At 59.3% G+C, this 12,523-nt stretch overlaps 2 protein-coding genes across 3 annotated transcripts in view; one reads left to right on the top strand and one right to left on the bottom strand.

Annotated features, from left to right (window-relative positions):
* Nucleotides 1–643: 643 nt before the first annotated feature.
* On the bottom strand, nt 644–10,436 carry PPP1R1B (protein phosphatase 1 regulatory inhibitor subunit 1B). 2 transcript variants are annotated; one of them, XM_080679055.1, is made up of 8 exons: nt 10,278–10,436; nt 9,740–9,912; nt 7,698–7,758; nt 7,369–7,391; nt 6,880–6,955; nt 3,037–3,234; nt 1,547–1,666; nt 644–1,459 (listed from the first exon to the last, which is right to left on the bottom strand). In XM_080679055.1, the coding sequence occupies exons 2-8, from the start codon at nt 9,818–9,820 to the stop codon at nt 1,410–1,412; spliced, it is 609 nt and encodes a 202-aa protein (XP_080535181.1). In that variant the 5' UTR covers nt 9,821–9,912; nt 10,278–10,436; the 3' UTR covers nt 644–1,409. The 2 variants fall into 2 exon arrangements, with proteins under 2 accessions (XP_080535181.1, XP_080535180.1); XM_080679054.1 differs by lacking the exon at nt 10,278–10,436 and adding an exon at nt 10,178–10,225.
* NEUROD2 (neuronal differentiation 2) overlaps nt 5,340–12,523 on the top strand; it is a 29,201-nt gene continuing 22,017 nt past the window's right edge. The window contains exon 1 of the mRNA XM_080679053.1: nt 5,340–6,058. The gene's annotated coding sequence lies outside the window, so the exon portion shown is untranslated. The remainder of the gene's footprint in view (nt 6,059–12,523) is intronic.

Consider the following 12,523-nt stretch of genomic DNA (forward strand, 5'->3'; position numbering starts at 1 on the left):
GGGAAAGAAGCTCCGGACGTCGTCTTCATTGGGCCACATGGGCCTGGCACAGTGGGAAAAGGGGGAACTTCCTGAAGAGGCCTGTGGCGCCCCGAGAACAGGATTTGGGAAAGTCCACAATTACTCTTGAAACACCTCTGTTCTCTTTCCTCCCCAGCCTCTTTCAGCCATCCCTAGCAGCACCTAGAACTTTTGTGGTCGTTCCTAAGAGTACCTCGAGCTTGTTTTCTGGAGGAAGGACTCCTAGAGGACTGGACAGTAGGGTCAAGGCCCTGACTTTTTTTTTTACATTTTAATTAATTTATTTATTCTTAATCTTCACCCAAGGATATTTTTCCATTGATTTTTACACAGAGTGGAAGGGAGGAGGAGAGACAGAAGAGGAAGAAACATCGATGTGAGAGAGACACATCGATTGGTTGCACGCACACCTGACCTGGGGCCGGGGATCGAGCCTGCAACTGAGGTACATGCCCTTGACTTGAATTGAACCCGGGACCCTTCAGGCCAAGGGCCAATACCCTATCCACTGAGCCAAACTGGCCAGGGCAAGGCCCTGAGTCTTGGATGAACACCAACCAGGTCTTCCATATGGGGAGGGGAACTCCTCCCTTTCCTTTTCCCTGAAAAAAGGAGTCTCAGCACAGTTATTTACAAAGATTTATTACAGCAAGGAGCAGTTCAGGTCTGGAGTCAGGGAAGAGGGGAAGGGGGCAGAGCAGCTGGAGGACAAGAAGAACCTGGCTCCCCTCAACATGTGCCCCCCCCCAAGGATGTATACTAGGTGGCATTCCTGGCATCAAAGCACAAACAAAACGCAACAAAGCAGGCTCTGCCAGTCCATCTTCCAGGCACCCAGGCCAGGGAGCAGGGGTGATAGGGGAAGATTTCCAAAATGAAGACACTGTGGAGAAGGGTGCCTGAATCCTCAGCCCTGGTAGAAGCCAATAAGACGGGTGGTGACTGGGACTCCCCCATAGGAGAGGGGATGGAGAAGGATCTAGGGCACCTACAGGTTCTCTGTACCCCCCTTTCCTCAGATCTTAGGGTCCTGCCCTGTGGTTTTCCTGTGCCCAAGGGAGAGGGGCTGGAAGTGGAATTGTGAAGGATGGACCTTTGTCCCTCGATTACTAGGATTTTCCAAGCAATTTCTCTCGCATCCTCCATCCCACTGGGTGAATAGGGGAATAATTGGCAGGGGTAGGCATCAGGCAGCAAGTGCCCAGGACTCTGGGCATCAGCCAAAAGTGGGCAAACAAGCAAACACAGACCAGCTTTAGTCTTCTAGAAGTCAGAAGCCGCAGCCCTAGCAAGTGAGGGGAAGGGTAGAAGACAGGGTGGGGATAGAGGGTTTCTGCGGAACAGTGATGCCCCCTCCACTTCCTTCTGGGAGATGCAGAGCTGAGTGCCTATGTGCCAGGCTCAGGGTGGGCAGGGCGCTGTGGGCCTTCCCCAGGCTCTGCAAGACAAGCAGAAGGACTCAAGGCCTGAACACGCCTCCCAAGATCCCAGCGCCACCTCCCCGCACCCTGCTCCCAAGCCTCACCACTTAGTGCGGGGTCTCTCACTTGGTCCTCAGAGTTTCCATCTCTCTGGGGTTCATCCAGAGGGGGCGGACGCTCCCAGGGCCCCTCCAGACCCTGGCCACAAGTTGTCTTCTGCCCAACTGGGGACGAGGGGGGAAAAAAAGATGAAACCAGACTCTTGAGTGTCCACCTGACTGTCCTGGATCAGGAGTGGAGTCTCTGATGGCTGAGGCTAAGCTTTCTGAGGCCATCATGGTACAGCGGAGAGAACCGTGGACTAGGACAGCTCTGCCAATGACTTAGATCAGCGGTCGCCAAACTGGTGGTCCGTGAGGTCCGAAAGGTTGGCGAACGCTGACTTAGATAGTTCAGTTTATTACCTCTCTGAAGGGGGTGGTAAAAGCGAAATTGTGTAGATGACCTTAAATAAGATGATTAAGTAATACCCTGCCCAACCCAGCGCTGGCACCCGGGAGCTACTCTGGGAGTGGTGGCAATTGATATAGCTCCTCAGTAGTCTTGTCATTCAATCCACTGCCCTGTTGCATTTCTGGAGGGAACAATCTCCTCTATTCTTTCTACCTGTTCTGGAGGTTTCAGTGGGAGTTGACTTAACTAGAGCTTTCGCTCCCATGGCTGATGTCCTGACAGCCAGAGATGCAGAGAGAAGGCCCAAGACATTCTGTTTGGGTGTAAAGACTGGGCACATCAAGCAGGGATGGTCAATTGTTTTCATCCCCATAAATACATGTGCACTTGGAGGAATAGATGTATGTGGTGCAGCCTTCCATGTCTGGGCATGGGACAAACAGCCATGAAGATCTGGGGTCTTCCTGCCTAGAAATTCTCTGGGCCTTGGGGCCCTCTGTGGAAATCGTTGGGTCTGAGGCCTCTGGCCCTGAGGCCCTTTCCGTAGGTCTTAGGCCCCTCTCTCTTCTCAGGTAGCTGGGGTTGGAGGTGGGGTGGACCAGATGGTTCTTGAATCCTAGATTCTCCATCTAGACACTAGAGGGCACCCTCTCACCCAGCTTAGGAAATAAAAGAGGAGAACCAGTCACCCACACGGAGTCCTGGAGAGGACTTACCAGCCAGCCTCCTGTCTCCCAACAGAGACCTCATCCTATGTTCAGAAATGCAAGTGATGGGGACATTGGACACTCTTAGTCCTCTACGTCTGCCTCTCCTTGCACCCCCTCACCACCACGGAAGGGAAGTCCTTCCTTGGGTCCAGGCGCAAAATTCACGTGGCCTTGCCTTAATTCTCAGGGAAGAGAGGAAAATTGGGAAAAACCGGATTGGGAGAGGGGCTGAGTCGATGTGAGCTTCCCAGGTGTGAGGTAAGGCTGATGTGAGGTATCCTGTGGGGTGAGAGGATGGGGAGGCCCGTGTAGTGACTGCACTTTACACGTGGGAGAAACTGTGACCTGGGAGGGGGTGTCCTCGGGCACTCAAGGAGGACGCCACCTGGCCCCTGGTGGTGGGACCCAGCTTCACAGCCCCGTCAGCTTACCAGGCCCCCTGCTGCCCTTCAGGATTTCAGCCTGGCTGTCCTCCTCCTCCTCTTCTTCATCGTCCTCCTCCTCTTCTTCCTCTCTTGGGTAGCCCAGCTCCCGCAGCTCCCCAAGCTCATCCTCCTCCTCCGAGGCCTGGTTCTCGCCCAGGTTGCTGATGGACTGCAGGTGAGACTCGGCAATGCGCTGCTGCACGGCTGCCACGGGGACACCCAGGAAGGCAGGGTCAGCGGGCCCAAGAGCCAGCCCCTGCAGCTGGAGAGGCATGTGGCCCAGCCCCAGCCTCCTTTCATGGGCCTGCGTCAGAGCTACCCCTCCCCCGCAGGGGTCTAGTCAGTGGTCGGCAAACTCATTAGTCCACAGAGCCAAGTATCAACAGCACAACGATTGAAATTGCTTTTGAGAGCCGAAGTTTTTAAACTTCAACTTCTCCTAACGCCACTTCTTCAAAATAGACTCGCCCAGGCCGTGGTACTTTGTGGAAGAGCCACACTCCAGGGGCCAAAGAGCCGCATGTGGCTCGTGAGCCGCAGTTTGCACGGGTCTAGGTCAAAGGCTGAAGGCTACAGGTCTGCCTGCTGGGGGCCAGACCCTGGCTGAAGCAGCAGGGGGTAGACTCTTGATCAGATTTGGCTCTTAAGCTGATCAAAGGTGCTGGCCCCCCAGAGGCTGGCCCCAGGCCAGAGGGTACCAAGCCGGACAAGACCAGGCGGGCACAACAGCAGCTTAACATTCCCTGGCTGGGGAGCTTGCTTCTCCAAGGACCTGGACATAGTGTCCATCAGCTACAATCCCAGGCAGAAGGCACAGAGCCCTGGGGCCAGGGCCCAGGGGATCTGTCCCTTTCAGGTTCTGGGGAAGTGCCCAGCCGGCTTAGGGCTCACTGCTCACCCCTGTTGCCCTATTGTTGGGCTTGGTCAACACCCCCTGGCACTGCCCCATCGCAGGTGCCACTCCATGCACCTCTGCCCGGTCTCTAAGACGTAGGAACAATCCTGAGACTGCGGACATAATAGTCTGTGCCTGGGGATGTGGTGTGCTCAACGCGGCCCCCACAATCTTGACCCACATCCCCAAGCTTCCAGCTCCCTCTGTGGTGACCTAGAAAGCAGCAAACACCACCCACCCCCCCAACACCACCAAGGCCTGCTGGGATTGGGCCTAGGAAGGGAACTGTGTGGGCAGTTGGAGACAAATTTCCAGAAGATGGAAAGGGCCAGGTGGTTCAGAGAAAGGGGCGAGGGCTGGGGGATTCTGGGAGAACGGCAGAGGTTGAGGGGACCCTGGGAGCCGTGGCTGGGGCAGAGGTAGCAGGAGGCCAGGAGCTGGTGGGATTTTAGGGCATTTGGGTCACTAAACTCACAGCCCACAGACAAGATGCTGATGAGCTTAGGGCTGGGGTTGCCACAGCTCCTTCTTGGTCTGCAAGCAGCCCCTCCCTCAGAAAGCCCCAAGGGGTAGATCCAGGCTGGAAACCTCCGGTGCAGTGAGCAGGGCGTCACACTCCTGCCAACTCGGGGACAGGCACAGAGGGTGCATTGTGTGTGCCCGCTGCCCCGCCCTGCCCGGTGCCTCCCGCTGGCTCTGGGCAAGCTACCCAGGCAATAAAAGCACAATAAATTGCCCTGCCCTGGCCTTGGGGACGCGCGGCAAAGCTTTGCCTTGAGCCAAGTGTGAGAGCTGGGCCTGGGAGAGACCCCCTCAAGCCAAGACTCAGTGCTAGCCACCCTCTCCCAGGGGCCCTTGGCTTCTCCCCTACAAACCCGACCCTGTTAGGTGCTCTCTCTTGCCCAGCAAGGGGTCGAAGCCTACAAAACAGTGCCCTTCAGGTACAGAAGGGACCTCTGAGGGCTGGAGGGAGGGGAGAAGGGAGGAGAGGAGGTGGCAGCTCCAGCAGCCTCCCTCTCCCCCAGCTGGAGGAGGTGAGTTCAGTTCGTGAGCCAGAGTGACAACAATCGGTGTGCGCAGAGCCAATCTGGCACCCCGTGGGCCTCCCGCGTGCACAGCGCCCCGTGCCTGTGCCTCTCAGGGTTCTCTTGGGTCTCCCCCTCCCCCTTCCCACTGTCTCCTTTTTCTGTCTCCATCTCTAGGGCTCTGAACCCCACCCCCCACCAGGTCTCCTTGTTAAACTCAAAGGTCCCCAGCACAGACCCTGGTCTGCCCGCCCCTGTCCTGGCCCATTCCACTACCCTGCCTCTCCCCACTCAGACGCTCCCAGGGCGCAGTCCAGAGGGCCGGGGGGGGGGGGGGGGGCAATCTCTGGCCAGTGCAGAATGCCAGAAAGTCGTGGCCCATCCTCGTCACCAGCCTCTGCCTCGTGCTCACAGGCAAGAGCACACGGGATGGCTTTTCCTCGTCTCCACTCACCGCCCCCCCAGCCCAGGGCAGGGGGGAGATGTCTTATATTCTCTCCTCAGAAGATGCCACCCACACCCCACTGTTGCTTCAGGGGTCAGCCTGCCCCACGTCCCTACAGGTGGGAAGTCCTTCCAGGGGCTAGACCACACCGCCTGCTTGCTGTCCCCTCACCTTCCTGTCCTGAGGGGAGAGAAAGGGCCCCTGCCCATCTCTCCTCTCCTCCCAGCCTCTCCTCCTGCTCCCAACCCTGGCAGGCAGCGGACAGGTGGACCGGTGGACCTTGGCTAGAGCTGGGAATTCATTAAACCCACCAGGAGGGAGCTCTCCGCACAGCCTTCCCACACCCTTCCGGTCTTCCTCCCTCTGTCCGTGGGAGGAGGGGGCTGGCCAGGCAGGAAGAGCACAGGCAGGAGTTGAGGGGGTGGTAGGAAGGCATCCTCAGGCTGAGTAAGGACCTGCCCCACACTCCACTCCGCCCCACCTTCTTTTCCAGGTGTATCTCCCACAGCTCTCCACTCCACTTCCGGCCCGGGCTCCAGGCGATTTCACACCTCCTCCCCTTTGCACACCCTCTTCCCTCTTCCTGGAGTGCTCTCCCGGGCCTTGCCAGCCAGTTGAATTCCTATTCATCCTTCAAGTCCAGACGCACACATCCTCTCCTCTGTAAGTCTCCCTGACCCTCTGAGGCAAGGGCCCCAGGAGGGGAGGGACCAAATCTCACTCCTGTTTTGCCAAATGCCCACACTCGGCGCTATGCTAGAGAAGTGGCTTGCCTTTTAATACAGAAAGGAGAAGCAGGGAGAAGCCCCAGGTGCAGACCTGGGCAGATGTTAGTGAATGGGAGAGGGGAGGCAGGGGTGCAGCCCAGAGAAGGAGGTGCCCTTTGGAGTGTGTGGGGGGGGCGGGGGGAGGCGGCTGCACTTGCAAAGGGGAGGTTTGCAGCTGAGTGCCTCACATTGGTGCCTACTTGTTATTTTAGGCCATCTCTTCCCTTTCACCCCCACAGGCACCCTTCCCAGCCTCTGGATGCCTTCATTTTAAAAAAAATCCTCAACCGTGGATAATGTTTAATTGATTTTTAGAGAGAGTAGAAGAGAGAGGGAAAGACAGAGAGAAAGATCCATGTGAGAGAAACACATCAATTGGTTGCCTCCTGCATGCGCCCTGACCAGGGCCCAGGCCGGGGAGAATCCTTCAACCCAGGTACATGCCCTTGACCAGAATCGAACCCGGCACCCTTTGGTCCCCAGGCTGATGCTCTCTGTCCCCTGAGCCAAACCAGCTAGGGCTGGGCGCCTTCTTTTTGACAAGACCAAATTAGGGCCGAATTAGTCTCTCAGTAGGGGTTGGGGGAACACAAGACAACCCCCCCCCGCCCCGTGACCACTGACAAAAGCTCAACACTTCCCCTCCCTCCCCCAGTATCAGCCCAGTTCCAGGGGTCACAGGGACAGCCAGACTGATGGATGGGTGGGGGGCAGTACCTTTCAGCGATGGCGGTGTGTAGGCACAGGGGTTGGGTCTCTTCGATTTGAGGTGGTGCCCCTCTCCTGAGGCTCTCTGCCCGGGAAAGTGCCAGGTTAAACAGGCTCCCCCCTTCCCTTCCCCCTCCCTGCATTCCATCCCACCCATAGCAACCGGGGCCGCTGGTCTAGCCTCTGCCGACAGGTCTAGGTGCCCCTCAGTCCTGCCCCAGGCTGAGGGCACCCCATGGCTTTGGAAGGGCCTCCTTAAAGCTGTGGCCTGGCTCAGGGCGGGGACCCTAGGTTCTGGAGGCCTCACCCCAGGCTGAGCAAACACCAGGGCTGAGGAGGATCTGCTACACACAGGGCACCGGGCATTCCCGCCGGAGATGCTGACTGATATGCTGATTGATATGCTAATATGTCCTCCTGGGTGGTACCCTGCCTCAGCAGGGAAGTAATCCCAGCCAGCCCACCACATCCCTCCTTCCAGCTGCCCTGGAAACTCACCTGGTGCGGGGAGGCCTCCTCCTCTGAGGAAGGCCATCCAGGAACGCAGGGAGGAGGAACCGAGAAGAGGAAGGAGAGGGAAGAGAGAAAAAGAATCTGAATTACTTTCCCCAAAGGGCCAGGCCCGGGAACGGGAAAGTGTGCCCTTTCCTTCCTAGTGTTGGGAGGTGCCTGTCAATAAATGAACCCGGGGAGAGCTGGGCTCCCAGACTTTACCCACTCCCCACCCTCCTGCTCCGTCTCCTCCTTCTGGGGCTTTGGCAAGGGCCCCAAGAAGGCACCAGAGTTAGGGTGGGGCCGGGGCTGGGCCGGGGCGGGAAGGGGCCCACCTGGTGAGGAGTGCTCAGAGAGCCGGAACAGCATGGCAGGGGTTGGTCTCCGGCGCCGGATCTAAGGAGGTGAAGAAAGAGGTGGGGAGGGGGGAGGATGGGGCTGACACCTGCAGGCCTCCCCCTGCACTTCCCCTCCTACACACCCCCCCATCCCGCCTCAGGCAGCCAGGAACAAACAGTGCTTTGGAGTCCCCTGGGAACCTTTAAATCAAAGCCTCAGAGCTGACAGGAACTCTATAGCTCCCCCAACCCTCTCATTTTACTCAGGTGAAAACTCAAATCTCAGAGAGGTTTAGCAAAGTGCTCAAGGCCACACAGCACACATCAAGGCAGAGGAAGAATGAGAGAAACACCTGTCACTGACTGCCCCCCATGCCCATCCCACTCCATGGCTACTCCACAATGGGCATCTCCCTCTCTAGCTTGCCCTATAAGACCCTTCCTCTCCCGTTTTTTAAAGGCTTCGGACCTTGGGAACTGAAGCTGGCTGTGGTGCTCCATGGACTATGGCACCATGTGGCCCTGCCCACCTAAGGTCAGCTCAAGGGCTCCAAAGAAACTGGATCCAGCTGCAGAGCGAGGCTGAGCCAGGGCACTGCGGGCACCTCCAGGCTCACACAGGCTCAGGTGCGGGCCTGAGCTGCAGAGCCACAGGAGCCTGGGGGTATTTCTGGGGGCCTCGGTCTGGGCCCCTCTAGCAGTCTCTCTCAGGCTGTGGAACTCTTAGTCCGTCCTCATAAAAAACAACAGCCCTAGCCTGTTTGACTCAGTGGACAGCATCGGCCTGCAGACTGAAGGATCCCGGGTTCCATTCTGGTCAAGGGCACATGCCCAGGGTTGTGGGCTTGATCCCCAGTGTGGGGCGGGCAGGAGGCAGCTGATCCATGGTTCTCTCTCATCATTGGTGTTTCTATCTCTCTCTCCCTCTCCCTCTCTGAAATCAATAAAAATATATATTTTTAAAAACTTGAAAAGAAGAAATCCAGTGAGATTGTCGACATCATAAACAACAACAAAAACCCCACACACAAACAAAACAACAACAAAAAACAAAATGAAAAGTCGCCCTCCTTAGTACATGAGCCAAGCAGAATAGTAAGGGCGTGGGGTGGAGGGGGCACAGAGCACTCCCAGCAACTGCCCCCGCCCCAGCGTGGCAATCAGACCAACTGTCAGTTAATTAGGTCCCCTCTGAGCTCCAGGGAAATTCACCAAGAGAACCAGGTGAATGAAGCTGAAACTGCCACCTCCCCTGCCAAGCTCCCACACTGCCCTGCAGACCCGGCCTGGGACCCACGGGACGCCATGGGCCCCTGCCTCCCCCCAAAACCACTTGGCCCCGCGCTCCCTGCTCAGTTAGGAGCCCAGTGCGACTCAGCAACAAGTGAATCGGGCCGGGCTGCGGGGGGTGGGGCCCTCCTCTCCCTCCTGCCACCCCCTCCCCACCTTTCGAGGCCTCCCAGCCACCAGGGAGGCCCTCCCAGAGACCTCAGTGGTCCCTGTGGACAGGTCTGGCTCCTGTGGTGAGTGGTCACCCCCGCCCATGTTGTGGCTCCGTCCAGGGCCTGACAGCAGGAGGCTCGGGCGACCCCCGCCCAAGCAGACACGATGGGACGAGGCGGAGGGCCGTGGGACGGCGGGGCTGGGGGCCTCCGCTCTAGGTACTGGGACAAGAGACCAGGTTTGTCACTTCTGACCCGCGCCGGCTGCGGCCGGGGCCCAGGGGTCCGGGTGGTGGCTGGGTTGGGAGGACACTGTGCAGGGTCCGGAGGACAGGCCCCTCCCAGGGCGGCCCGGACGCTCCTCTCCCGGAATTCTCGGGCGCGGGGTCAGGATGGAGGCCCCGGGAAAAGTTGCACGTGTCTCCAGCGAACTTCAGGCGCTGCTGCCCGCAGCCCCGCCGGGTCCAGACGGCACGGGACTCTCCGTGCCCCCCGTCCCAGGCCAGCGTGGACCCCGCAGCGCTCGGGGCGCAGGGGAGCCCGGAGTGTGTGTGTGTGTGTGGGGGGGTGCTGCCGGGGTGGGGGCGGCCCCCTTACCATCTCCACCTGGCGGGGGTCCAGCTGGCTGGGGGGCGCGGGCACGGAGAACTGGATCTTCTTGCGGTCCTTGGGGTCCATGGCGGGCAGGGTGGTCGGTGGGGCTGGGGTGCGCGACTCCGGTCCCCGGCGGCGCTCCTGCTCGGCTGGCCCGCGCTGCTCCGGGTGCCGCGCTGCGAGCGGCGATGCGCAGGGGGAGGAGGAGGAGGCTGAGCGCGCTCCGACCAAAATACCGCGCCGCGAGGGGGACGCGCGGAGGAGGGTCGCCGCCGCCCGCCCGCCTGCCCCGGCTCCCCGCCGCGCGCAGCCCGCGCCCCGGCCCCTCGCGCCTCCACCCGTGGGCTCCCGGCTGCTGGTCTCTGCGCCCCTGCCGCTCCCTCCTCCCCTCGCTCCCTCTGTGTCGCTGGGTGTCTCTCTGCCGCTCCGCGCTGCCTCTACCTCCCTCTCTCCCTCTGCGTGTCTCTCTGTCTCGGCCTCCCTCCCTCTCATCCGACCCCACCCCTCCGCCCAGCCTTGGGGTCCCAGCCCGTCCCCTCACCTGGGACTGGCGCCCGGGGGCTGGATGGGAGGGCTCAGGGGAAAGTGGCCAATGAGCGCCGAGAAGCGAGTTCTCCCCGGGCCGGGGGAGGGTGGGAGTGTGACCAGGCCGGGGGAGCAGGCTGGGGGGCCCCCTGCCGTCTCCCCAGAACTTGAAGCTGCATTATTGATGGAGTCCAGCGGGGAGGATAATGTGGGGAGGCTGAGGGGGGGGGACGGGGGGGGAGGGTAGGGTAGAGGTTCAGCAGGGACTCTGGCTTTAACCCCTTCGTGGCCTGGGTACTTGGAGTTTTACGGGGAGACCTGTGAGGTCGTGAAGAGAGTGCCCCCAGCATGTCACGCTGTGAATGGGGGTGTCCTGGAAATCGAGGGAGTGTAAGAGAGCGGGGTGTGCGTGGGAGGACACGTGTCAGTCATCCTTCAGGGAGTGTGTGTGTGAGTGCCAGCAGCCCTGTGGTGCCTATAGCTGGGGAGTGTGTGTGTGGGGGGGGGGAGGGATGAGTGCATGCTAGTCTGTAAGTGTGTCAGAGTGTCAAGGATGCAGTGTGAGTGGCAGGGTGTGGGAGGACTGTGTGTGTGTGAGGGAGGGTGTGGGTGTGGGGGAGGCTGTCAGAGGCTGTCAAGGTGATGAGCATGGGTGTGCCAGCTTACAGGGGGGTACTGTATCCACAGCTCTAGCCTGTGCAGGGGAGGGGATGAGGTTGTGATCCTGTACAAGGTGCACTGGATTCACGTGTCTCCTGCCTTTTCTCCCCAGATCTAATGGGAGGGAGACAGAACCAGCCCAGGGGCACAGAGTTGGGGGTGTTGGGGGGCTGCCTGTACCAATCAATAGACACGTGCTGCCGAGACCGGTTTGGCTCGGTGGATAGAGCCTCGGCCTGCGGACTGAAGGGTCCCGGGTTCGATTCCGGTCAAGGGCATGTACCTTGGTTGCGGGCACATCCCCAGTAGGAGGTGTGCAGGAGGCAGCTGATCGATGTTTCTCTCTCATCGATGTTTCTAACTCTCTATCCCTCTCCCTTCCTCCTTCCTCTCTGTAAAAATTCAATAAAATATATTTAAAAAAAATACACACGTGCTATCACATGTGTGAGTTCGGTGCATTCCGGAACAGAGCTGAGGGGAGAGGGGTGTGCTCATTTCCGAGGTGTGAGCCTCTCTCCCTCCCTCTCTCTCTCTCTCTCTAAAGATGTTTGTGTGTTTCTAGAGGGGCAAAGGGGAGGCTACTGGCCCTGTGGGTTGCACTGGCCCTGTGCATCTGCCCAGGCCCTGGGTGTCTTTACAGGAGCCATGTTTCGCTCTGCAGGCCTGTGGGTGAGGGTCTGAATGCCTCTGTCTGGGGCCGACCGGGTGCACGTGTAGATGTGGACATTGTGCGTGTCTTCCTGGGATTCTGTTTGTGTTGGCCATGTTCTCTCCTGGTCACACGCAGGCTGCATCAGTCAGGAGCCCTCCCCCCACCTCCAGCAACTTTTCCACTGTAGCCCCAGGGTGCTGGGTCCTGGCAGAGGCAGAGGCAGAGGCAGGAGGCCAGAGGAGTCCTGGAATTGGGGTCAGGGGCATGATGTGCCCCAGAGTCAGTGTTCACTCTGGGGGTGAGGGAGAGAGTGGCAGGAGGGCAGAGCTTTGCTCATGGGAGCCAAAAGCTCTGACTACTCAGCTCCACACCCCTCAACCCCAGGCCTGGCTCAAGTCCGGCTGTGTTTGTTGACTTATATGCTTGTTGGGAAACAGCCGGATGCCAGGCTGCTGGCCCAGGGGTGTGGGCATCTCTGGCAGCCCCTGGCTTGGCCCAGACCCCCCTTCCAGATGGGGTGTGGTGGGGAGTGGCAAAGGCCAGTTTGGCAGCACCTTGCGAGGGTAAATAAGGAGGTTCTGAAAGTCAGAGGAACATGACAGGTCAGGCAGTAATCCGAGTGGCCGCTGGGCCAGGGAGGGTGAGGGGCTTGTGGCTTCCAGTGCTGGAGGGTGGGAGGGGCCTAAGGTGGGATAAAGGGGTCAGAGGGCAGCTGGGCAGGTGATGAGAGGTCAGGGACAAGGAGGGTCACCACTAGTTGCACCTTGGAGCCCATGAGAGCTGAGATGGCCTTGGGGACCCCGGAAGCTGCGGCTCATTTGAGCAGGGAGGACTTGTTTATTGAGGTTCTGCCAATAACCTCAGAGTTCTGGGGAGTCCTGCATCAGGAAAAAGGCCCCTGACCCAGGCTGGGGCAGCTGGGGAGGGAGACTTCCCTCTCAGCCAGG

The sequence above is a fragment of the Plecotus auritus genome, assembly GCF_963455305.1.
Source record: "Plecotus auritus genome assembly, chromosome: 7".
Lineage (NCBI taxonomy): Eukaryota > Metazoa > Chordata > Mammalia > Chiroptera > Vespertilionidae > Plecotus > Plecotus auritus.